Raw genomic sequence first — 22,454 nt, forward strand, 5'->3', positions numbered from 1 at the left:
CATGTTAAAGCTACTTTTCTCCCCACTGTATGTGTTCATGCATATTAATCCATCGTTTGTGAACGTGGATATGATGCGTGGGAGTGCGAGTAAAAAGCCGGTCAGCTGGATGGCATCGGGGTTACGCATACACGAGCCCCCCAGAGTCTAACTAGCACATGCATGTTGTCATAGCAATAAGTGCCGTGTAGTTACACGTGAGATTTATTGTGGATCTGTTGTGCTGTTTTACACACATAAACCGGTTATCCACCAGGGCATGTGACGTGATCATGAAACCCACCGAGATAGCTGATTTGCGATGAAGCATTTCGCACAGTTTTGGTGCTCGTGAATGGGCAGCAGGCGGCTTATCTTCATCGTTATTTTTCTCTCCCGAAGAGTCCTTAACCTCCTCCTCCCACGCAGACCTCCCAGGTGCTCAGCTTGGCTGGAGGCTTCACGCACAAACAGAAACCGACACACAGTAAAACAGGAGTTAACAGTAAAGATGAAGGGGGGGGGGGGGGGGGGGTACAGTGGGTGGGCGACACTTGTTCATTATCGACTGCTTAGTGGAGAGGAAAGCATCTACATGACTGTGTGAGGAACGTCTTGGACAGAAAGAGGTGTGTGAGAGTTTATTTCCAATCGTTTTTGGAGCAAGTTAATCTGTAATTACAGGAGGCATCATAGATAAAACCGTCAGATTCAAAGTTGTAGCAAGATTGTGTCAAGTTTTAATTTGTGTCTTGCAGCGACTTGAAGGAGGACAACTGAAAGCAGGAAGGATCTATGACAGCTCAGCACATCTAGAAACAGAAACAGGGTAAATATCTATCTATCTATCTATCTATCTATCTATCTATCTATCTATCTATCTATCTATCTATCTATCTATCTATCTATCTATCTATCTATCTATCTATCTATCTATCTATCTATCTATGGACACATAGACCACTGTTCACACATTTCTTGCCTGAATGTATGTGTGTGTCTGATTGGATTGAATTTTCTCCTGTTGCTATACTGCTATACTAATTCTCACCTTTCTCTATTTTTAACAAATAATTTGGAAACAAAGATGTAGTGGAGTGGAAACGAAGCTCTATATTTCTGTTTCCTGAAGGGTTGGTACATGTTTGCCACCTTTTGGCTTCTTTGCATCCAAAAGACTTTTGCACTAAAGTTGTATTTTCTCGACTGGTAACATAATTTGTTTGCTGTAATAGAGAAAGCAGATTGTATTACAGTTTTTCTCAGTCGCTTTGGTGCGTTTCTCAGATCAGAATTGAAATTCTCATAACTATTAGTTCAACCTCCACAACACTCAGTCATTTGTGCACATCATAGTAGCAATTTCTCCTCTCTCTGAACAAACTGCAAATGATTTTGGACATGAATCAGTTGCTTCCATACATTTCCCTGCTGCTTTCTGACATTTCCATTTGCTTATGTCATGTCAGTCAAAAGTAATCATACCTATGGATGCTGAATAGTCATTCCCAATAAAACTAATAGTCATACATCCATTGCTTAAGTCATCACACACAAAATTGTTGAACTAGTTATCACATGCCAAATATTGGCCATCTGTCAAGCAAATCCTATACCTTTCTGTATCATTGTTCCTGGAAATGTCTCCGAAATTGAACAATTGATCTCAGGTGAATTACAGCTGTCACTCATGAGGAGGCTCTACCAAATTGGTGATTTTATGTTTACATGTATTCTACAGTGAACAAGTGACTGTAGCATATTTTTCTTTTGCACAATTCTGTAGGATTACAAACACTTCTACACAATGGAAATGTGAAACGTACGTATTCAGTGTCTCAGTTACTCCCAAGACTCCCATAACATCTACAGTGACTTTACTGCACATTTCAGATGGCTGTACAGGTAGGCCATAGTGCTGTCGTCAGCATTTTCAGGTGTCACCAATTGTTTTTGCAATGGGAAACACTGAAATTATAAACTGTCATAGTGGAAACATGACAATGCCATTTGACTATCTTGTTCATAAAGATGGTGTCAAGACTTTTCATTTTGATGGCACTGACAGTTTCATTGACATGGATACTTGCTTTTGAGGTATGGATAATCAATTCTGTGCATGTGACGTGCTTTTGCAGGCTATCCACTAGGTTTTGCAGTTTGCACTAATTGTTTTGGGAAATGCACTAACTGCTGTGCAAATGTTAATGGTGTTCTGAGAAACGCACCAAAGCGACTGAGAAAAACTGTAAACAAAGACGTATGCAGTGCAGATGGGTTTGTTTGTTTGTTATCTTAGCTGCTCACTTTATTAGGTTCACCTGTTCAGCTGCTCATTAATGCAAATATCTAATCATCCGATCACATGGCAGCAACTCAGTGCATTTGGGCATGTAGACATGGTCAAGACGACCTGCTGATGTTCAAACTGAGCATCACAATGGGAAAGAAAGGTGACTCTGAAAGTGTCATGGTTGCTGGTGCCTGACAGGCTGGTCTGAGTATTTCAGAAACTGATAATCTGCTGGGATTTTCCTTCACAACCATGAAGTTTACAGAGAAAAAAACTGGGGTGCTTGTTGTTGGTGTGCATATGAGCATCTTTGAATGTGCAGCACGTTAAACCCTGAAGCAGATGGAATACAGCCGCTGAAGACCACACTGGGTGGGACTCTCGACAGATAAGAAGGGAACTTCACTGTACTCAAATGGCCTCCATAGTCAGTCCAACAGACCACTTTTGGGATGTGGTGGCATCGGCTGTGTGATGCTATCATGTCAATATGGAGATCTCAGAGAAATGCTTCCAGCATCTTCTTTAATCTCTGCCACGAAGGATTAAAGCAGTCCGGAAGGGGATCCAGCTACTGTCAAAGAGAAGATTCAACTTCTTTATTGTTGTCTTTCCTGTCTACACGTTGTTCTACACTGACAGTTTATTGTCTCGGGCTGTGAAGAGTTTGAAATAATTCAACCTTCATGGGAAAAATCAATAGTCCCCTTTGAATCGCTGTGATCTGGACATTTATCATGTACATCACTGTGTCATTTTCTACTGAATGCTGTTTGACATGGAAAGGTTATTGTGTGGAGTGTTGACGATTAGAAATAGGAATGTAGGCATATTTGTCTGACTTTGATTTGTCACACGCCACAAAATATTGGCTGTGTGTGTGTGTGTGTATGAGAAGGTCAGGCCATATGAGAGGTCTTTCATGTCTGTCTTGTTATGAAAGCTGAGCTGAGACAAACTCTCCACTCACCTCCGGAGGTTCACACACGCGACATCCTGACCCTCTCGTCCACAGCGGTGAAGCTCTGACGGTTACCTGATTTTAACTGGACTGCTTGACTCAAAGTCTAAAACATGAGTGGTGAGTAGTCAGACAGCTTAAAGGCTTTTTCCAATCGCTACTTTGTGCGATCACGAGAAAAATACCTGCCTTTATTTCTCAATTTCACAGAGAAATTGCTGGGATTGTAACCACGACAGAATAAGACCTGCACCTGGTCTGATTTTAAAGAAAGCTGTCGTGTTTCATCGGCATAAATTAATCAGTGTTTTGAATAGTATCAATGTAGTTTACAAAATATGACAACTGTAATATAACCAGGCAAACTGTGTTTTGCGCTCATGGACATGAATTTCCACCTTTTTTGTGTGAGTGAGAGTAACGTTGTAAGTAATATATTTAATTAGGAAGCATTGTATTTCATGTCAGAAGCAGAAAGTGTGGGGAGACCTCACCATGGCAACCAAGAAAGCGTTAAAAAAGGTGGAAAAATCTGCATTTTTAACCCAAAACGTCGTCTTTTGTACTTGGTGACAATCAGTGCATTAAAGGTTTTGAGCATTTCAAAAACTACCACAGATTGAGACTGTGTTGTATAATAAGTGATAATAATAATAAAGCATTGGAACACGGACTAATTTTAAATTTTTTTTTTACATGCTGGGGGTTTCCTGTTTAGTATTCATGAATTATGTCCTGCATTACAAGCTGCTTGACTTTTGCCAGCCATATATCCACCATGAGTTCACATGTTTTGACAGATTTATTGTTAGTCAGTATTCACTTGGATTTCAGAGTTTAATATTATCTCTTCATTATAATAAACGCCTGATGATTATCTGGGGTCAATGCCCCTTTTATTATGGTATATTTCCTGGTCGTTGAGTTAAGGTTTCAGTGTTTATTTGTCAAAAAAAAATTAAGGCAGCTGGAACTGCAGCTTTTTTACTGAAACTGTGAATGAAACAGGGATTTAAAACAGAAACTCTGCAGTCTTTCTGTTCATTTGCAGCCTGATCAGCATCTGGATATTTTGGGAATTAGGTTTTTGCATGTGAATACTAATGAAGCACAGAGAAGTTTTTAAAAAAAGAAACATTAAGCTGACTCACAGCTGAAAGTTTCTGGTCAGCTCCAGCCTGACAAAATTAGCTCATGCGGTGCAGCTTACGATCAAACCGCTCTCTCACTGCTTGACTTGTATTGAGGCAGAAAGGAACATTTTGATCATTTAATTGTGTTCATCACAAGATTTATGTAGTAATGCTGTTATATTATAACCTGTGAACTGCCTTAATGTTCAGCCCTTCGCTGTAGTGCCTTTCCTTCCTTGAGACTTCCTTTTTCATTAGTCTTGCCTTTACTGAGCTTCACGACTGAACATTTTGTTTTCATTCCTACTCTAGTGTGACGCTGTAGAAACTGGCAGCTTCATCCACTCTTATCCATTACACACTAGAATGGGGTTATCAGCAGAGGTGTGGACTCGAGTCACATGACTTGGACTCGAGTCAGACTCGAGTCATTAATTTTATGACTTTAGACTTGACTTGAAAAAATGTTCTAAGACTTGTGACTTGACTTGGACTTTTACACCAATGACTTGGGACTTGAATTGGACTTGAAAAGACTTGATATTTTACCCCAAATATAAAATTTAACATGCATATTATATAGAGATTGAAAATGTGACGTCATTCACGGGTAGAACCGCAAAGGATTCTGGGAACTCGTGGCAAGCGGTCAAGCGGTACTAGCGCACGCAGGCTTTCAATTAAAATCAGTTATACAGCGATAAAAAGAAACACAAAAATGTCAAGAAGCCGTTGTATTATTAACTGCAATAGCCGGTCGCATGACAGCCACGGGAAGCCGACGGGTAAAGAGATCGGTTGTTATCGGATTACGTCGTTGAAGAGAAATTGTTCGAGCCATGTTTCCGAAGTAACAAAGAGGCGACGGATGGCCTGGATTGCAGCCATTCAAAGACCAATTATAACGTCCCAGAACACTCCAGCTCACAGGTTAGTCTGCTCCAAGCATTTACACGAAGGTCAGTGTTTTTTAGTAGTTAATACGTCATTTTCATAACATAATTGGTGATATAGGTTACAAGCAAGTCTGGCGCTGAACAGAAATTGTCGCGCTATGCTCCTTTATTTATTGTGCATAAATAGTGAATTGTCCTGACACAATATTGCGTTTCGCTTCTGTTATTATGGTACACTGACAAAAACATATACTTTTATTCACAGGATAAAACAGTTGTTTTGTATCACTAATTGTCCAGTGCGATTACAGCATACAGTATTATTGTCACTGCTGCATTTCTGTGATGCTACCAGAAATTATTTCTGTTAGGTATTTTAGTACCATGGGAGCATTTACTGGATATTGTTTTATAGTGACATTATGCAGGAAAACTCTGTCATTCAATAAGGCCCCTTTGTTTCAGTGTTTTTCTCTTTGACCCAAGAATTGATGTGTGAGAATCACAGGCTGGTACAAGGTTGAAATACCACAGAGATCACTCCCTCAGCTACATTAGTTTCTTAATCTTTTAGACGCCTGTTGAAGGCCAAATGGTTTGTTTCAGATTTCACTAATGAAAGAACTCTTCGTTTTGTGCCTTGAAAATATGTCGCTGAGATAATCACAATTGTAGCTGAACTGATACACTACACAAAGGATGCTTCTTCACCCAAGGGCAGGAAGACGCTGCCTTATCTTGGTCTGTACTGGTTTAAACTGATAAATCTGCTGTCTCATGAATTTTACCCTCTATATAAACTGTTGTACTTGTGAATAAAGTTGAGTCACTTTGGGAAGACAATCTAAAGCAGTCTCTGTTTTCTTGTTCTCCCAAGCTGCTCCCGAGCTGCTCGTACTAACACGCTGAATGGCATGCTTGAATATTACTTGAGAATATATTTGACTGTGTTACAGACTAAGGGACATTCTCTGCTGATAGACGTCCACGCCTCGGAGGAAGCCGATCCACGGAGTAGGCCCTGGAAACAGTTTCCTTCAATTTCCACTGCTAATTAATTACCATTGAGCTCAAAGGTCCTATTAATAAACGGTTAACGAATGTGTATTTATGACGACGATTTGTGAGACTGGTAAACTTATGATACTTACGATGGTCTTTACTTTCTACACTGTGCATTTCAAGGTCCTGCACCCATCCGGCGGTAAACTGTACCTGGGCTTGTTGCAGTGACCTGAAGTTACTAAACTTCATGAGTGTGTGCACTCACTCCAAGAAGCGTATAATTATAAATATGCATATAAATATGCTACGATGAGATAGCTGACTTCATCTAACTAGCAAATGTTGTCCAGGCTACGTTGGTGATACAGTTTTTTTAATGTGTATGATATTTTTGTCATGCGATTTTAAAGCCGGTCCTACAACCGCATCCAAGAATAACATGCAGCGTATCTCAGAACTGTCGGTGAAAATTATTCTTGGAGCTAAGTTTAATTGAGCTGCATTTTAAAGAGGTGCAATTTCACAATTTGTGTATATTTTCTAAGTTCACTATTTTGTATGTGTTGAGAAAAACACAGATTTAAAAATTACATGGTCTAATATTTACATTTAGCATAACTGCAACATGCTTTTTTTTTTTTTTTTTTTTTTTTTAAAGACTCGAAAGGACTTGAAATTCAAAGTTTCAGACTTGTGACTTTACTTGGACTTTTACACCAGTGACTTGAGACTCGACTCTGACTTGCCTGACATTACTTGAGACTTGACTTGAGACTTGAGGATAAAGACTTGAGACTTACTTGAGACTTGCAAAACAATGACTTGGTCCCACCTCTGGTTATCAGTCCACTCCAGTCCTCCAGATAGTAGAACATTGTGACCGCGCTACACATTCGTTCAGACATTTATAGACAGCAGGTCTGAATCGTGCTGTGAGAGAACTAAGAAGACGTCCATCTCTTTGCGTGGTTAACTTTTTCTTTTTTACTACATGTAGATTATGTATAGATTGATGCAAACCTTATAAAATGATTTGAGTAGATTCGGTTTTTGGTTTTCAAAATAAAGTGTTTATCTCTGGGGAAGAATGAAAAAATGATTTTTGTGTGAGGTCAGTGATTATAGTAGATGTGAAGAATAAGCAGATGAGGACACTGCCTGTTTATTACCCGCTCTGTGGGACTTCAAGTTTGTTTGCAGTGGTTGGCTAAGAGGAAACAATGTAGCCTACTTAGATAGGAGGAAGTGCGAGCAGCGTCCATGTGTTACACACACACCGAGAGAGAGAAGGGAAACACGGTAAGACTGAAAAAGCTCGTTATTCATGTTAGGTTTTAGTCTATTTTATATCTCTAAAAGTTGATTCTGTTCATCTAGACGTAGCGTTCCTTCACTGGGCTGGTTTCAGTCATTATGCAAATGTACTGTTTGTAAGATTGGGGAAACCTGCAGTCAGTTGGATGAGTGACGAAACGTTTCTCCCACAAAGCGCTACGTCCAGATGAACAGAATCAACTTTTGGAGATTTATTACCTGAATGATTGAACACGCATCAAGAAGTCTACTTTATAGCTTTAAGCATAGAAAAAACTGCAAAGCAAGGCTTGAAAAAGACACGGCTCATGTTTGCTTACTCGGTTCAAGACTAAACCAGCACATAGTCCAGCTTTGCTTGTAACTGCAAAACCAGAACTATGCTTGCAGTCTGCTTTTTGTCATAGTGGCAGTGTGTATTTTAGAGTTCATGCTCTTGAATGTGTCTTTATTGTTTTTTTGACAAATTAGGTAAACAAGCTATTGTACACTATGAGGTCATATTGAAGTGCTCATACATATTTTTGTTAGGAATGCCTTGCTAGTTAGTTGTTCGTGCCTTAGATTTAACAAGATGCTGTAAACATTTCTCGCAGATTTTGGTTCATATTGTCATGATAGCATCACACGGCTGCTGCAGATTTTGCCCCTGCACACCTGTGATGCGACTCTGCTGCTCCACGATATTTCAAAGGTGCTGTGTTTGACTGAGATCTGGTGATTGTTGAGCACAGTAAAATAAAACGATGTGAGCATAACGAGTCCTTATTTGAGTCATTTCTGCTATCCTATCGGCTCGAGTCTGGACATTCTCCTGTGACCTCTGACCTCTACATGGTATTTTCACCCAGAGAACTTTTTTTTTTTCTCTTTTTCAAACCATTCTCTGTAAACTCTAGCGATGGAAAATCCCAGCAGACCTCAGTTTCTGCCTATCTGACACCAACAACAATGCCACATCAGAAGTCACATGATTCCCATTTCTTCCCCATTCTGATGCTCAGTTTGAATTTCATCACGCCCCTTTGACCATTTCCACATGCCTAAATGCTTTGAGGTGCTGCCATACGACTGGTTTATTTGCATTAATGAACAGTTAAAGTTGAAGGTGTACCTAACAAAGTGGCAGGTGAGATGCTGAAGAACAGATTAATCCAAACTGTGGCCAATTAATGTTTTGTCCACCAACTGTTTTACCACTAAACTGAACCAAATTATACACAAAAAGGGGATGTTTATTCTCTGAACACTAAAAAAGAAAACTGTGTATTCATAAAACTATTTCAGCTTGGTAATCTTCTCCATCTCAGTTGGCACTGGTAGGTTACATGGTTCAGGCTTTTTAGTTACTGTGCCACAGCTAGGTCAGGTTTTGATTTGTAATCCTAAACAGGTGCTTCAGTGTTTCACACAGCAGCAGCTGTTTCATCCTGTTTTCTATTTTTTTTTTTTTTTCACCCCGAGCAATTGAGCAACATGCGATGTGTGTGGATATTCTGTGAATGTCTTAAAGCGTGCCGTCCCTCCAGAAACTACACGTGACAAAAACTTCACACTTACCAAATAATTTTTATTATTTTTTTCTTAGTTTCACACGAGACCTGCCTCCTGGACCAGGTGCTGGAGCTTATTATGAACGAGAAGCCCCCCACCAGTGCCAGCCTTTTCCTAAACGAGGACACAGAAAAACCACCCTTACCAGACAGAGTAGACCTGAGGAGGCGCTTACGCAGGGCCATGGAGAGGAGAGCAAGCAGCATGAAGGAGAGGATGAGCTCCGTCAGCAAGGCCAGTGTGAAGGGTTTCCTGAAGAGGAACTTGTTCGTTTTGTTCACCATCGCTGCCGTGGCTCTGGGTGAGTGGAAAGGAACAACAAATGGAGGTTTTTTTTCCGCTTGTGCTTTTATATTTGTGCATTTCGATGCTTATTTATTAGTTAATTTATTTATTTGCCAGGTATAATCCTGGGCTTTGCTCTACGCCCCTACAATCTGTCCCTGAGGGAAATCAAGTACTTTTCCTTTCCTGGGGAGCTCCTAATGAGAATGCTGAAGATGCTGGTGCTACCTCTAATTGTCTCCAGTCTGATCACAGGTTAGCTTCTAATGAGCACTTAAAAGCAAATATGTTTTATTTTCCCACACTGCTTCAGCACAGTACTGTCTAGATCCGGAAAGAGAGCAGATATCCTATCGTAGTCTTCAGTATTTACCAGCAAGCTGTTTCTATGATTAATTTAACATCAAATTCAAACTTTCATCAGTCCACTGAGAAAATAATGTTCTCTGCCTCAGGCATTTCCTCCTTGGACAGTAAAGCATCTGGTAAGATGGGTTTGCACGCAGTGGTCTACTACATGGTGACCACGCTGATTGCTGTGTTTATCGGCATTGTCATCGTCGTCATCATCCAGCCGGGGAAAGGGAACAGGGACAGCCCCGTGGCCAACGGTGGGAATATCGAACCTGTTCAGGCTACTGATGCTTTTCTGGATCTCATCAGGTAACGACTCAGAAACTTGACTCATGTGTTAGGTTACACAGTGTTTCCACAGACAGTCGCAGTTCATATTACGAGAGCAGTCTAACAAGAATGTTAAGAGATGGATTAATAGATTGATACCACTATTTTTTATATGAAGCTACTGCCAGTAATCAAATTACTTAGCTCAGGATAACTTCCAAAACACCCAATGGTGTTCACACCTCTGTCTTTATAAGGTACAAGCTGTAACCTAACATGTTTGGATGGCAGACATAACAATTGGATGGAGTCAGGCTCTTTCCATTGCTTCCCTTATTTGTTCTGAACGATGCTAAATGGCTGCAGAGCTATACTTAGCCACAGACAGTGTAAAAGATGGGCACAGCCACCATGATGTCACCGATCAGTTAGTGAAGTTTGTTTGAAACTGAGAAACCACAGCACATCACAAGCATCTTTCTGACTTATAGAATGACAGTGATTTACAAAAATGACTCAATCTTATTTTCAGTGAGACCTGAAACTTGGACTGAGCCCATAAAGTTAGCAGGAACGTGTTTACTGAGGTCAGAGTGAAGCAACTGAGTGCTGTTTTCCCATAGACTACCCCAGGAGTCGCCCCCTGCTGGTTATTAAAATAATTTAGGTTTTAGGCATATTTATTTATGTATATGTGGCTCATTTGATCTTTGCTTTTTTCTATTCTAGGAACATGTTTCCTCCTAATCTGGTAGAAGCCTGTTTCAAGCAGGTAAGCCTTTGTTTTCATCCCAGCCATGGTTCATATCTTCTTCATTATGGAACACTTCATTTCATTTAAAGAAAGAAAATCTCCTTTATCTCTAAATCTTGATCAACAAAAATTTGATAAACATATAGTTTTATTTTCCTAATCTCTATTACATTGCATGTATTGCTATGTAACTACCTTAAAAACATTTCATGTCTGTTGCAGTATAAAACAGTGTACAAGAAGACTGTTTACACCAGAAATGTGACCGTAACCCTGAACCTCACCGACTCGCTCAATGTGACCGATTCTGCCTTGAGCATGAACCTCAGCACGGTGCTGCACACCATACAGGTGGGTGTCTACAAGCATCTTCAGGTATAAGTGCAATACTTTAATCACTATGAAAAAGAAAACTACAGTGCGTATTGATTTGTGTGTAAAACGTTTTCAACCACAGGAGACTGTGGAGGAGGTCGTCCCTGTGTCTGGCTCCTCGAGCGGAGTAAACGCTCTGGGTCTGGTGGTGTTTTCCATGTGCTTCGGTCTGGTCATTGGCAACATGAAACAGCAGGGCCAGGCTCTTAGAGAGTTCTTTGACTGCCTGAATGAAGCCATCATGAGGCTGGTGGCCATCATCATCTGGTTAGTAAAAACCCAGCATCCACACCATATGAAGATTCTGAGTAGACTTAACTGAAGAAAACTCTTCCTTTAGTCTATAAAAGCAACTAACCCAATAAAATTACCATTATAGTAAAACAATGTTTCCAAACTTGCAGGTATGCTCCAGTAGGTATCCTGTTTCTGATTGCTGGGAAGATTGTGGAGATGAAGGATCTGGCAGAAGTGGGCAGTCAGCTTGGGATGTACACTGTGTCGGTCATCGTGGGTCTTCTCATCCACGGCCTCTTTGTCCTGCCAATGCTTTATTTCCTGGTAACCAGGAAGAATCCTTACAGCTTCATTGGCGGCCTGCTGCAGGCACTGATCACTGCTCTGGGAACCTCCTCCAGGTTAGCTTCTGCATAATTCAAACATTGTTATTCATTCATTCTGAATCTCATCATAAGAAGCACTGCATTACTTCCTTTGTGTTTAGCAGCATTAAAGGCCAGTCTCTGCTCGTGTTTATGGTAATGCTAACATGTCTCATCCTGTCTGCTTCAAGCTCTGCTACCCTGCCCATCACCTTCCGCTGCCTCGAAGAAAACAACCAGGTGGATAAACGAGTGACGCGTTTTGTCCTTCCCGTTGGAGCCACCATTAACATGGATGGCACCGCCCTCTACGAGGCAGTGGCAGCTATCTTTATTGCTCAAGTCAATGGCATGGAGCTAAACTTTGGTCAGATTCTCACCATCAGGTAACAGTACTTTGGTTTGCTAGTACTCAGCTGAGCCCTCGCTTTCCTCCCAGAAGATGGGCAACCTGTGGTCATAAAGAGATGATCGCTCTCTCTACTCTCTGACTGTCACAGCAGAAACTAAGACTGATCAGACCAGGCAACATTTTTCCAATCTTCTATTGTCCAACATTGGTGCTACAACTTGTAGCCACAGTTTCCTGCTCCTAGCTGTCAGAGGTGGCATAGGTGTGTGTGGTGTGTTGCTGCTGTAGACCATTTCTACATTCCTAAACACACAGGGTTGCTGCCATGTGACTGGCCGATTAGATACTTGCTTTAAAAGCCATTGAACAAGTGTATCTAATAAAGTGGCCAGTAGGTTTAAATACCTCCTACTGCTTTTGGCTGTTCCATTTTTCACGAGAGGTTGCCATAACGGGCAGCTCTGTATATTTAAACTAGCAAATATTTACTGAGGATGGCCTTCCTACTGCAACCCACCAAGGGCTTTGTGTCTGCCCTGGGATCAAATCAGGGCTCCGGTGTGTAAACTGCCACACTATTACAAATAAAATACTCAAAGTTCACTCAGCAAAATGAGAAAATAAAGTCTTTAGATCGAGTTCAGTCACTTGAAATTGCTGAGATTTTAGCTTCAATACAATTTTAAAAATTATAACTGGTATGCAAGAATATCCATACGGTGTTTACGAAGGAGGTGCTAATCTATAGACTATGTGTGTAAACATGCTTAATTCTGCTGCTAAGTTGGTCATTTTAACATAGTAGCCTATGGAAATATTTTGCATCAAACCTCTAGTGTCCATTTAAGGAACTGCAGTTTCTGGCACTTCCATGCTGTCCCCTATATACAACACATACACAAATACAGAACAAGGTAAACGCGTGAGATAGGGATTTGCTCCAGCTTACTCCTCTTTCTGATCACACTTTTTATTACTAGATAGGGAAATGAGAGGTTAATAAACATGTAAACATATATTAAAAGTGTGTTTCTGCTATTACTATTATTAAACAAAAATACATTTTAAAGAACATATGGTAGAGACAGTATTCCTCGTGTGCTTTTATCACACTCTACTACACCCACCAGCAGTGCACATGTGCTGTTTGTTTGTTTCCTTTTATTAAATGCATTCACTCGCCTCTCCATCCCTCCCACCGCCCACTCAGTATCACAGCAACGGCTGCCAGCATCGGAGCAGCAGGCATTCCTCAGGCTGGCCTGGTTACCATGGTGATTGTATTGACATCGGTGGGACTGCCCACGGAGGACATAACGCTGATCATCGCTGTGGATTGGTTCCTGTGAGTTCCCACTAAATGTCAGCTTGATGGGGATTGGTCTGGGATTGTGCCAGCTTAAATGTCATTGTAAAGCTTCAGAGAGCCCAGAGGTCCCACAACTACAAAGGTTATCGATGCATAATGCAGAGTGATGGATAAGAGAGCCTGCAACTGTTTTCATAGCATCCATCCATCCATTTTCTTCCACTTATATATGCAGTCATTTTTTAGTCTTTCTCACTTATTCTCTCTCTCTCGTGACTCCAGGGACCGTTTGCGTACTACCACGAATGTTCTCGGCGACTCCCTCGGGGCCGGCATTGTGGAGCACCTTTCCCGCAAAGAGCTGCAGAATCAGGACGCCGAGGTGCGCAACTCTGTAATCGAGGAGAACGAGAAACCCTATCAGCTCATTTGCCAGGACAATGACATAGTCAATCATCTCAACAGCGAGACCACAATGTGAAGGCGAGGGAATCACATGAAACGGCATGAACATACAGAAGCATTAGCATGATGCAGTGATGGAGAACATGATAGCCAATGCTTGAGGTTCACATCTTTCCCTCAAATACAAAAGCTTATCTGGGAAATACGACACAGTGACGCCTGTCCTGGGACAGCTTGATGACAGAAACTAATGTTCACGTGTTGTTTAGGAGCATCCTGTGATTTTTTTTTTATTTTATTTTTTTTGAAATGCAGTTCAAAGCCATCAAATAATCTCACTTTCAAGCTTGAAAACACAGCATTATTAGAGAAACAACACCATTCATAATGTAAACCAGCTTATTTTTTCAGTCTTGTGAATTTATTCTTTAGACTTCGCCCAGTTCTTCTGCATGACTAAACATTGTCCACTGCAAACACCCATTTTTGTCATTCTAATAATGACTACCTCTAATAGGACTTAGATGTGGGATTTCCACAGCACTACACAAAAATAAAGCTGGATGTAAATACACGAGCAGCAGTATTGTTTCCTTCCTCTTTTAAGTGTGCTTACACGATTTAATCGTAAAACTGTGACTGTTAAACACTGGATACAAGTGAAAAAGAAAACTTTTACTCCTTTGTTTTATTTAGTTGATATATTTTAAATGACTTTATAGACTGTTCCCCACCCCCAGTGCTTTCTTATGGATATTGGTGTGTATTTCTTGTATTTATTTGGTGCTATATGGGCACAGTACTGCAATGCTAAAGGAGTAATTAAACAGAAATAGCTGCAATACTGAAGGTGTTCATATTCTCGGTTTCTTTTTTCCTCCTGTTGATAGCAACAGTGTTTTTAAACATTAGTACACTATTACACCAATCGGTCTGTGTTTTCTGCATTATATGTTATTATCTACTCAACATGTAATTGGATTTTTGGTATATTTTGATTGAAGTGTTGCTGGTTACTTTACAGTTGATGGTTTTGTGAAAAAGTGCAGTGAAGAAACTTGGTGAATGCTTTTGAGAACCTACACAGTTGTTTCAGTGTTGTGCATAATTATAAAAGTGATGGTGTGAATACACATGTCTGATTTTGTACCAGTTCATGCCCATTAAGAGGTCTCGAGTTTTTGTTTGCAGGTTAGAGTTTTGTTGCTTTAAGTTATTTCAGTAGAATTGTTATTTCTGATGAAGGAGCAGCTCAACATGTTGATGGACAGCGTGTGAAAAAACATGATAAATAAATGTCTCAGGAACTGAAATGAACTGTGATTCTCATTATTGTGATTGTGGCTACCCCTTGTGGAAGATATTCTCCCCTCCAGACACTCTCAGCTGCTCTCTTAGAGAAAACAGTGGGTCAAATGTTATATGAAAAACAAATTTCACATATGGATGAGGTGAATTCTTCTTTTTTATTACGAACATTTCATCTAAGTTTGAAATCCTTTTATATAAAAGCTAATAGTTAAGTTAACCCAGGCTGTGCTGCTGTAAGCACTACAGATATGTCACTGCTGGATGTGATAGGGAAACCAGAATATTTAATCAGAAATAAAATTAGTTTAGAAAACTGTTTACAAAACACAACACACAATTTACTGCTTTTTCTTTAGTACAAATAATAACAGCACTATTTACATAGTTTAATATAGGACAAGTTGTATAAAAGTATATACATAAGTATATATATATCTAAAGTATATCTAAAGTACCTAAAATAAATATTCTCATTATGTATAATGACTTTTCAGAGTCATAAACATAATGAAACAGCAATTCATTATTATCTTATTTTAAAGTTACATTGTGTAAAATCTCACCACTAGATGTCAGTAGATTGCAGATTGCAGTCAAATGTATTCTGTTTTCTTAGCGCTCCCAAGTGTACAATCCTACCTACGGTGGCTCCTGTTTATATGTAGTGACTGTAGGGTTTCAGTCCATTGTTTACCGCAGCTGTCAATATGCGTCCATGTTATTTCACTCTTGAGGAGGCTGTAAAACTTTGGAGGAGTCCAATATGAGTCAGTGAGTCAGGTAAACTCACTTCTGACCAATGGCAACAATACCAAGGAGAGATTTTGAGGATATTCTTAACTCTTGCCGGTTCTGTTAGTTTTAGTGTTGTTAGACTAAATCTGGTGAGAGTTGCTTCACATGTTTTACAAAGGCTCTTATATTTCCTTTTCCTGTTTTCCTTTTTGTTGCGTTTTCATGAGGTAGTGGTACTGTTTCTTGATGGCAGCTCAAATGTGTGGATCTAATCTTATAAGGAGATTACCTCTGATTGGATCTCCCGAATATTTTCATGTCATTGTCATTCGTTTTATTGGTGTCAGTACATTTTATCATAGTTTTGTCCTCATGCCTTAGTTTTTATCTTGTTTTTGTCTGAAAAAAGAGATTGTGGGCAAAAACTATGACAAAAGTTATTGGTCTGCAAAATTAACACTTGTACAGGCGCAAATTAAAACTGTTGCCAACTTCTATATTTAACGGATTAATTCTAAGTTTATGAAAATGCAATTTGTTGGGAGATGTAATTACACATACTTATCTTTCTATCATTTTTCAATCATAATCTCCTTTTTCCAATTAAATAAAACCTCAAAAACGACTTGCTGTAGCTTTAATGTTGTAGCTGTTTATGATAATTACTTCTGTTACTCATAGGCAGTGTTGGGGAGTAACGGAATACATGTACCGCGGTTACGTATTTAAAATACAAAATATGAGTAACTGTATTCCGTTACAGGTAGCGTTTAAAAAGGTGGTATTCAGAATACAGTAACTTTGTTGAAATAAATGGATTACACGGCGGTACTTCCCTGTTTCATATTGTGGCGGGTCAGGACTGTTTGGGTTTTGTTTGACAGCTATGTTCTGTTGTTCCAGGCGGCAGCGTTACGGTTGCCATGGTTACAGGGCGACGCTCTCTCTGTGTTTCCTGGGTGAGAGAGCGCCTTTTTGTTGTTGTTGTGCTAAGCTAATAGGCAGAATGCTATAGGATGTAGCATCATGGGCAGTGTAGTCCGTGCTGCAGGGAGAATGGACTGCCGTACCCGTTATGTGTCTGTGAGCGAGGGAGGGAGAAAAAGGAAAAGTAGGAGTTGTCATCAAGCAAAAACGGGAGCTGGAAGCATGTAAATAAAATAATAACCACTGCAGCCAAGAAGAGTGCCTGACGAGCCCAGGTGTAAGTACGCTCTTGAGACTCGACTGTACGCTGTGTTGGTGTTTTCCTCCGAAACAATAAGTTCCGTTGGAGCAGCCTTTCAACGCCTCTCTCTGTCTCTCGCAAGCAAAGTTGACCCAGACAACAAAGTAAAGCTATTTTTCGGCTACGAGCCCGACACGGAACCCACTGTATTAGCCAGAGGTCCTTTACTACGGTTCGGAGCCGCGGAGCCTTCAGTAACAGTAATAAATCACAGCAATAGTACATTCACGTAGTTGTAAACAGCATGATAATATATTAAGTAATCCAGCGTATTAAGAATACGTTACTCTCATCGAGTAACGTAACGGAATACGTTACAGAATACATTTTGGGGCATGTATTCTGTAATCTGTAATGGAATACATTTTAAAAGTAACCTTCCCAACACTGCTCATAGGGAGTCATTTGATTGTTTTCTCTGTATTACTGTAGGGTCTTTACCTTTAAAACACTTGATGTTATATAAATAAAAGTGAATGTCTGTGCAGTTGTGAGAGATTTTACTCTTTTTTGTTTGACTTTGAGCTACATCAGTAGCACGCTGTAGAAAGCGATACGCAAACATCTCAAGATTGAAAAAAGACGCTGCAGCCCTTCTAGTTATTATTTCAGATTTATTTATAAAATTGTTCACTCGAGATGCTGTGTTTTAACATATAGTGCATTCTCCTACGATGCAATGCTTGTGTGTTTCGCACACAGTCGAGCCCTCTAAGTTTTAACAGCCTGGCCATGTGGTGAACTGAATCATGAACACTTTGGCATAGTTTAGTGACAAACTATTGTTTAAACGTAGAAATGTAAACTCCAAATAGATACTTAAATCTGTCGCTGATGCCTGAGGGCCTAGTGTTAGAGTCACATTTCATACAGGACTTTACAAACACGCAATATACAAAATGGACAAAATATTAGGAACATTTGCTCTTGAGCTATAGTGAAGGTTGCATCCAGGTGAAACATTCACTCTGAGTCAACTGTGATTTTTTTTTTATAAACAGTCAAATATAGCCTGAAAAAGGAGTTGTAAACCATACCACTGGAGACATGTTATCTCAATATTCTGCACGCTCAGTGTACCGTAACCAAACCCCATCTACTTTACTGTATGAAGTGTCATTACACATTTAAGGTATACAAGTCACAAATAACCATAAGAGTATCTTGGTGATATACAATATTCATATCACTGCTCATTTCATTACATCTGTTTCACTGATTTCACATCAGCCAGGAGTGGTTATGCTTTTTTATAGAGGGAGACACTTTCAGGCAGTCTCTGGCAAATAACAGTATAAGCCATTTTAAAAAAAATCTTTGCAACATATCTTACAAATAACACCCCCTTTGTTGAGAATGTTCCAGCCACATACTGGGAATATTTCAAGCAGAGTTCATTCTTAAATATCTAAATATGTATTGCTGCCCAGGTCCAGTCCCAGGGAGACGGATAGTGTAGATAGAGAGAGAGACACGATGATTGGAGAGTCAGCGAGCTTTGACATGTAAAGATGACAAGCTGCTGAAAGTTTACTTGGCCTGCAGAAACACAGGAAGACAGCTCAAAATCCCAGATGAGACTTTTAGAGATTTACTTTACATATAGCCTACATACCAAGTTTATATGAGTAATAACATACGGAAAAGAGCCTTACTTATGACTACAACTTTTCCTCCATATTTCCTCCATCGCTCCATCACTCCACACTGAGAACCACCAAGTGGTCCTTCTTGACCTGAAGACATGGAAATTATGACTTTGCAACACTCCTCAGTTTCACTTCATCAAGCTGCCTTTATTACATCTCAGGTGTAGAATACAGTAAAGTAGCCGTGTAACAGACTGCGTCTCACCTCTGACATGACAGGAAGGTTGTCAGAAAGGAACCATTTGGTTTGGCGGGCCTTGTCTCTCTGTCTCTGGATGAGCTTTCTTAGCAACCTCTTTACCTTTCGGTCTCTGGGGTCTGCACACTTCACCGCCTTCTTCGTGTACAGTCTTTGAAAGACAAATGCAAATTATGTGCAGAAGTTGCAGGATGACAGTACAAGGATGTGCTGAAGACTCGAGACAAAGGATGGAAACACACCGATTTGAATGTGCTGCAGTAAGAAGGAGAAGATCATGCTGAGATCTACAAAGGTATTTGCCAGCTATAGCCCAAATTAAAATGAATATTTATATACTATAAGATGATAAAGAGGGAATTTTGTATTTCCCCCTCTAGTATAACGAAGAACAAATTGCGATCAAACTAAAACAGGTAACGAAAATAATGCCTCGTATCCAACGGATGAGAATTCAGTGCTTTTGTTAACTGGGCCACATGAATAAGCAAGCTCTTCATTCCCCAGCTTCATCAGATTTCCCTGACCTGCTGGAAACAATAGGTATCACAATGTAGTTTACTTAAATAAACCCTGCTGTTCTGACTGACTGACTGGCTGCAGCAGGGCTCAGCTGGCTCAGAAGGTATTTTCAGATGGCTTGTTATTCCCACATATTTCCTTTTTCACTTCCCTGGCAATTACAGCTCTAAGCCCTGCCATAACAACATGACCTGGAAAGATGACAATGCCTCTCAGCCCAAGCTCTGCCCTCCTCTAACGAGAGGCATATTTTCCATTCCTGCAGATTGCTGTGTGCTCTTTAGCTCCAGGAGTGGATAGTTGAAATACTTGCATGATGGCTTGTATACTGCAGTCGGGCCCCTCGGTCTGCACCTCAAACCGCAACACATCTTTGGTACGCACCTTGCCGTGGGAGTATAGCATGCAGCACTGGACATCGTTCTTCATCTGCACACCTATGGCTAGGAAATAACACGGACAAAGGAAGACAAATGAGTCACTGAAACGAAAGCAGACTGCCAGAATGATGCTGAACTTTCAGGTGTTTCACATCATTGAATAGATTTCACATTCAATTACTTTTTTGTGAAAACGGGATGCTAATGCAGCATCACGCCAGGCAGAAAAGTTTCAAATAATAGAAATTATTGCAGATTATCAGACCCTAAATCTGAGCGTTCATATTTATAGTTTTTCAGCACTGTCAAGTCCCTGTTCTGATATTAGCAAAGACCGAAGCAGAGTATTTTGCACATGCCCCACATATACGCAGAGTCACATATGGACACACACTAGAATGCCAGAGGAATTATAATGGCATCCCGTTGTGCTGAGAAACATACGAGCATGCCAGTGAAACGGGAGAAAGTGGTAGAAAAAGCGAGGTGTTTGTGTGTAAGGAATGCCATGATGTCCCTTCATCCAAATCTGTAAACAACTGAAAGTGTGATGTGAGGCAGCAGGAGCAAAATAGGACAGTGCTGCTTTGTAATGCCACAAATGATTTTGAAGCCATCCTCAGCCACATCAGTGCACTTCCAGCGCTTTGACTACATTTCAGAAAACAGACAAGACTACACGATCACGCGAACTGAGCCCTGACACAGTTGCTGTCTTTTCTCCATGTGTGTGTGTGTGTGTGTGATGTGATTTCTGCTCCTCTGTTTACATCCATGCCTCCCTCCCTGCTGCTCCTGCTGCTGCTATTCCTCTTTCCCTCTTCTTTCCTTTTCTGTCTTCGCCATCACCGTCTATGCTAGAGTGTCCACCTGCAGGGTGCATGCAAGCCATGCAACACACACACACATAGAAAGTATGGTTATGTCCTACCTTCTACAGATGCCAAGAGGATAACAGTCAGAGAGATAACAGTCAACATCTGCAGCATGAACATGATGAGGCTGGCAGAGGAGGAGAGGAGAGGAGGATAATCTACTCTGTCACCTCTCCCTCTATGGCTGCCTCTCTTATACTACTCCCTCCCTCTCTTTATACCTCCCTGCCCATCTCTCACTCACTTTTACCACCTCTCTTTTTTGTCTTACTGTCTTTCCCTCCCACCGTCTGTTTATCCATTTTCATTCTTATGCTCAACTAACTCCCTCCTTCTTTTTCTTTCACATTCATCTCACCTCTCCCTCATTTCTCCCTTTCAGTCTCCTCACTCAAGATGCCAGGCCTGATTTATTTCATTTAGGGTGTTAAATTACTCCTTCATTCTTTTTTCCTTTGCTTTCCTGCATTTTTCTCATTGAGAACCAAAATAGATAAAAGGCGAGTTATCAAGAAGTATTCAACATGCAGCATTTATGTTAATTCCCATGATAAATCCAGTTATTTGGCTTTTTTTCATTTCCAAATAACAAAATGAATGTAAAATGGTTTGCAGCTGTACGGGCTGTAGGGGAAGCGGTAGTATCTGAACTTTATCTGGATCATTCTTACCACAGAGTTTTCTGTCTGCCTCCTTTAGTATATCTTTATCCTGATGTTAATATGAGTGATTGCTTTAAAAATGTCTCTTTCAGTTGTCATTTTAAATGGCAATAAATGTTATTCATGTAACATTTTACAATAGATCAAAAAGTCTGAGACAGATTCATGAAATCTATTTTTTTTAGATACATTTTATGCTCCTTTAACTCTTTAAAGCCAAGTTTTTGTGAGTTATTCAGATATCATCAGTGTGATTTTTTTCCTTCAAAAACTGAAATACAAAAAAATGTCTGATGTAGCAAATCTGATACAAATATCTTATTACTTTTTTGCCATCAGAAGGTTCATTAAACACAAAACATTATGATATTTCATGGTTCAGGCTTTAAAGGCTTAAACTGCTACATAAAAGAAAAAAGTTTTCTCATTTAACATGCTTAATATCCCTTTATCTGCTCATTTTGAGCTCCTTGGCCTCTTACACTGTTAATTTTCATGTTAACGTTACGTTTCTATGCTAATGATGCACCGCTGTAAGCAGTCATTCAAAAAGTAAACAAAGGGCTAGCACCTTTGTTGGTGGAATACAGATGGTAAGTGGCAGCCATGCTGCTTGTCAAATGCACTTGCTAACTGATTATCAGAAAGTGTGAGCACCTTTATAAAAGCTGAAGCTTTAGAGGTTCTGTTTGGAGTCAGATGTGCAAAAATCCCAAGAGCTACATCTCAGACTCTACAGACCTCATTAAGCATGTTAGATGTTAAACTTTATGGTAGTACAATTAGAAAAACACTAAACAACCATAGCTTGTTTCTAAGGGTTGCTAGGAAACAGTCTCCTCCATTCAAAACGAACATAGCAGCACAGCTTAATTTTTGTGAAATTACATCTAAACAAACCACAAGACTTCTGAAACAGTGTTCTTTCCACAGATGAGGACACGGTTTTGGCCATAGTGCCATATTTAGCCCAAACCAAACACAGGCTGTCAGCATGAACACCTCATACTTTCAGCTTGTTTTGCAGCCACAGGACCTGAACACCTTACGGT

General features: G+C 40.1%; 2 protein-coding genes across 6 annotated transcripts; one reads left to right on the forward strand and one right to left on the reverse strand.

Moving 5' to 3' along the window:
• Positions 1–534: 534 nt before the first annotated feature.
• Positions 535–15,175, forward strand: slc1a6 (solute carrier family 1 member 6). Of its 5 annotated transcripts, XM_004554942.5 has the most exons (12): positions 535–608; positions 738–808; positions 9,170–9,436; positions 9,538–9,675; positions 9,876–10,083; positions 10,774–10,816; positions 11,021–11,149; positions 11,256–11,440; positions 11,578–11,811; positions 11,967–12,161; positions 13,338–13,472; positions 13,719–15,175. In XM_004554942.5, the coding sequence occupies exons 3-12, from the start codon at positions 9,214–9,216 to the stop codon at positions 13,915–13,917; spliced, it is 1,689 nt and encodes a 562-aa protein (XP_004554999.3). In that variant the 5' UTR covers positions 535–608; positions 738–808; positions 9,170–9,213; the 3' UTR covers positions 13,918–15,175. The 5 variants fall into 5 exon arrangements, with proteins under 5 accessions (XP_004554999.3, XP_004554997.3, XP_076736424.1 ...); XM_004554940.4 differs by lacking the exons at positions 535–608; positions 738–808 and adding an exon at positions 3,194–3,353; XM_076880309.1 differs by lacking the exons at positions 535–608; positions 738–808 and adding an exon at positions 5,032–5,296.
• A 2,546-nt stretch (positions 15,176–17,721) lies between these two features.
• On the reverse strand, positions 17,722–20,922 carry ccl44 (chemokine (C-C motif) ligand 44). The gene is made up of 5 exons (XM_004554939.2): positions 20,797–20,922; positions 19,799–19,928; positions 18,970–19,114; positions 18,771–18,851; positions 17,722–18,654 (listed from the first exon to the last, which is right to left on the reverse strand). Exons 1-4 carry the CDS (start codon positions 20,858–20,860, stop codon positions 18,813–18,815), a joined length of 378 nt encoding a protein of 125 aa, XP_004554996.1. The 5' UTR covers positions 20,861–20,922; the 3' UTR covers positions 17,722–18,654; positions 18,771–18,812.
• Positions 20,923–22,454: the final 1,532 nt, after the last annotated feature.

This window comes from Maylandia zebra, linkage group LG23 (genome assembly GCF_041146795.1).
Source record: "Maylandia zebra isolate NMK-2024a linkage group LG23, Mzebra_GT3a, whole genome shotgun sequence".
NCBI classification, from domain to species: Eukaryota; Metazoa; Chordata; class Actinopteri; order Cichliformes; family Cichlidae; genus Maylandia; species Maylandia zebra.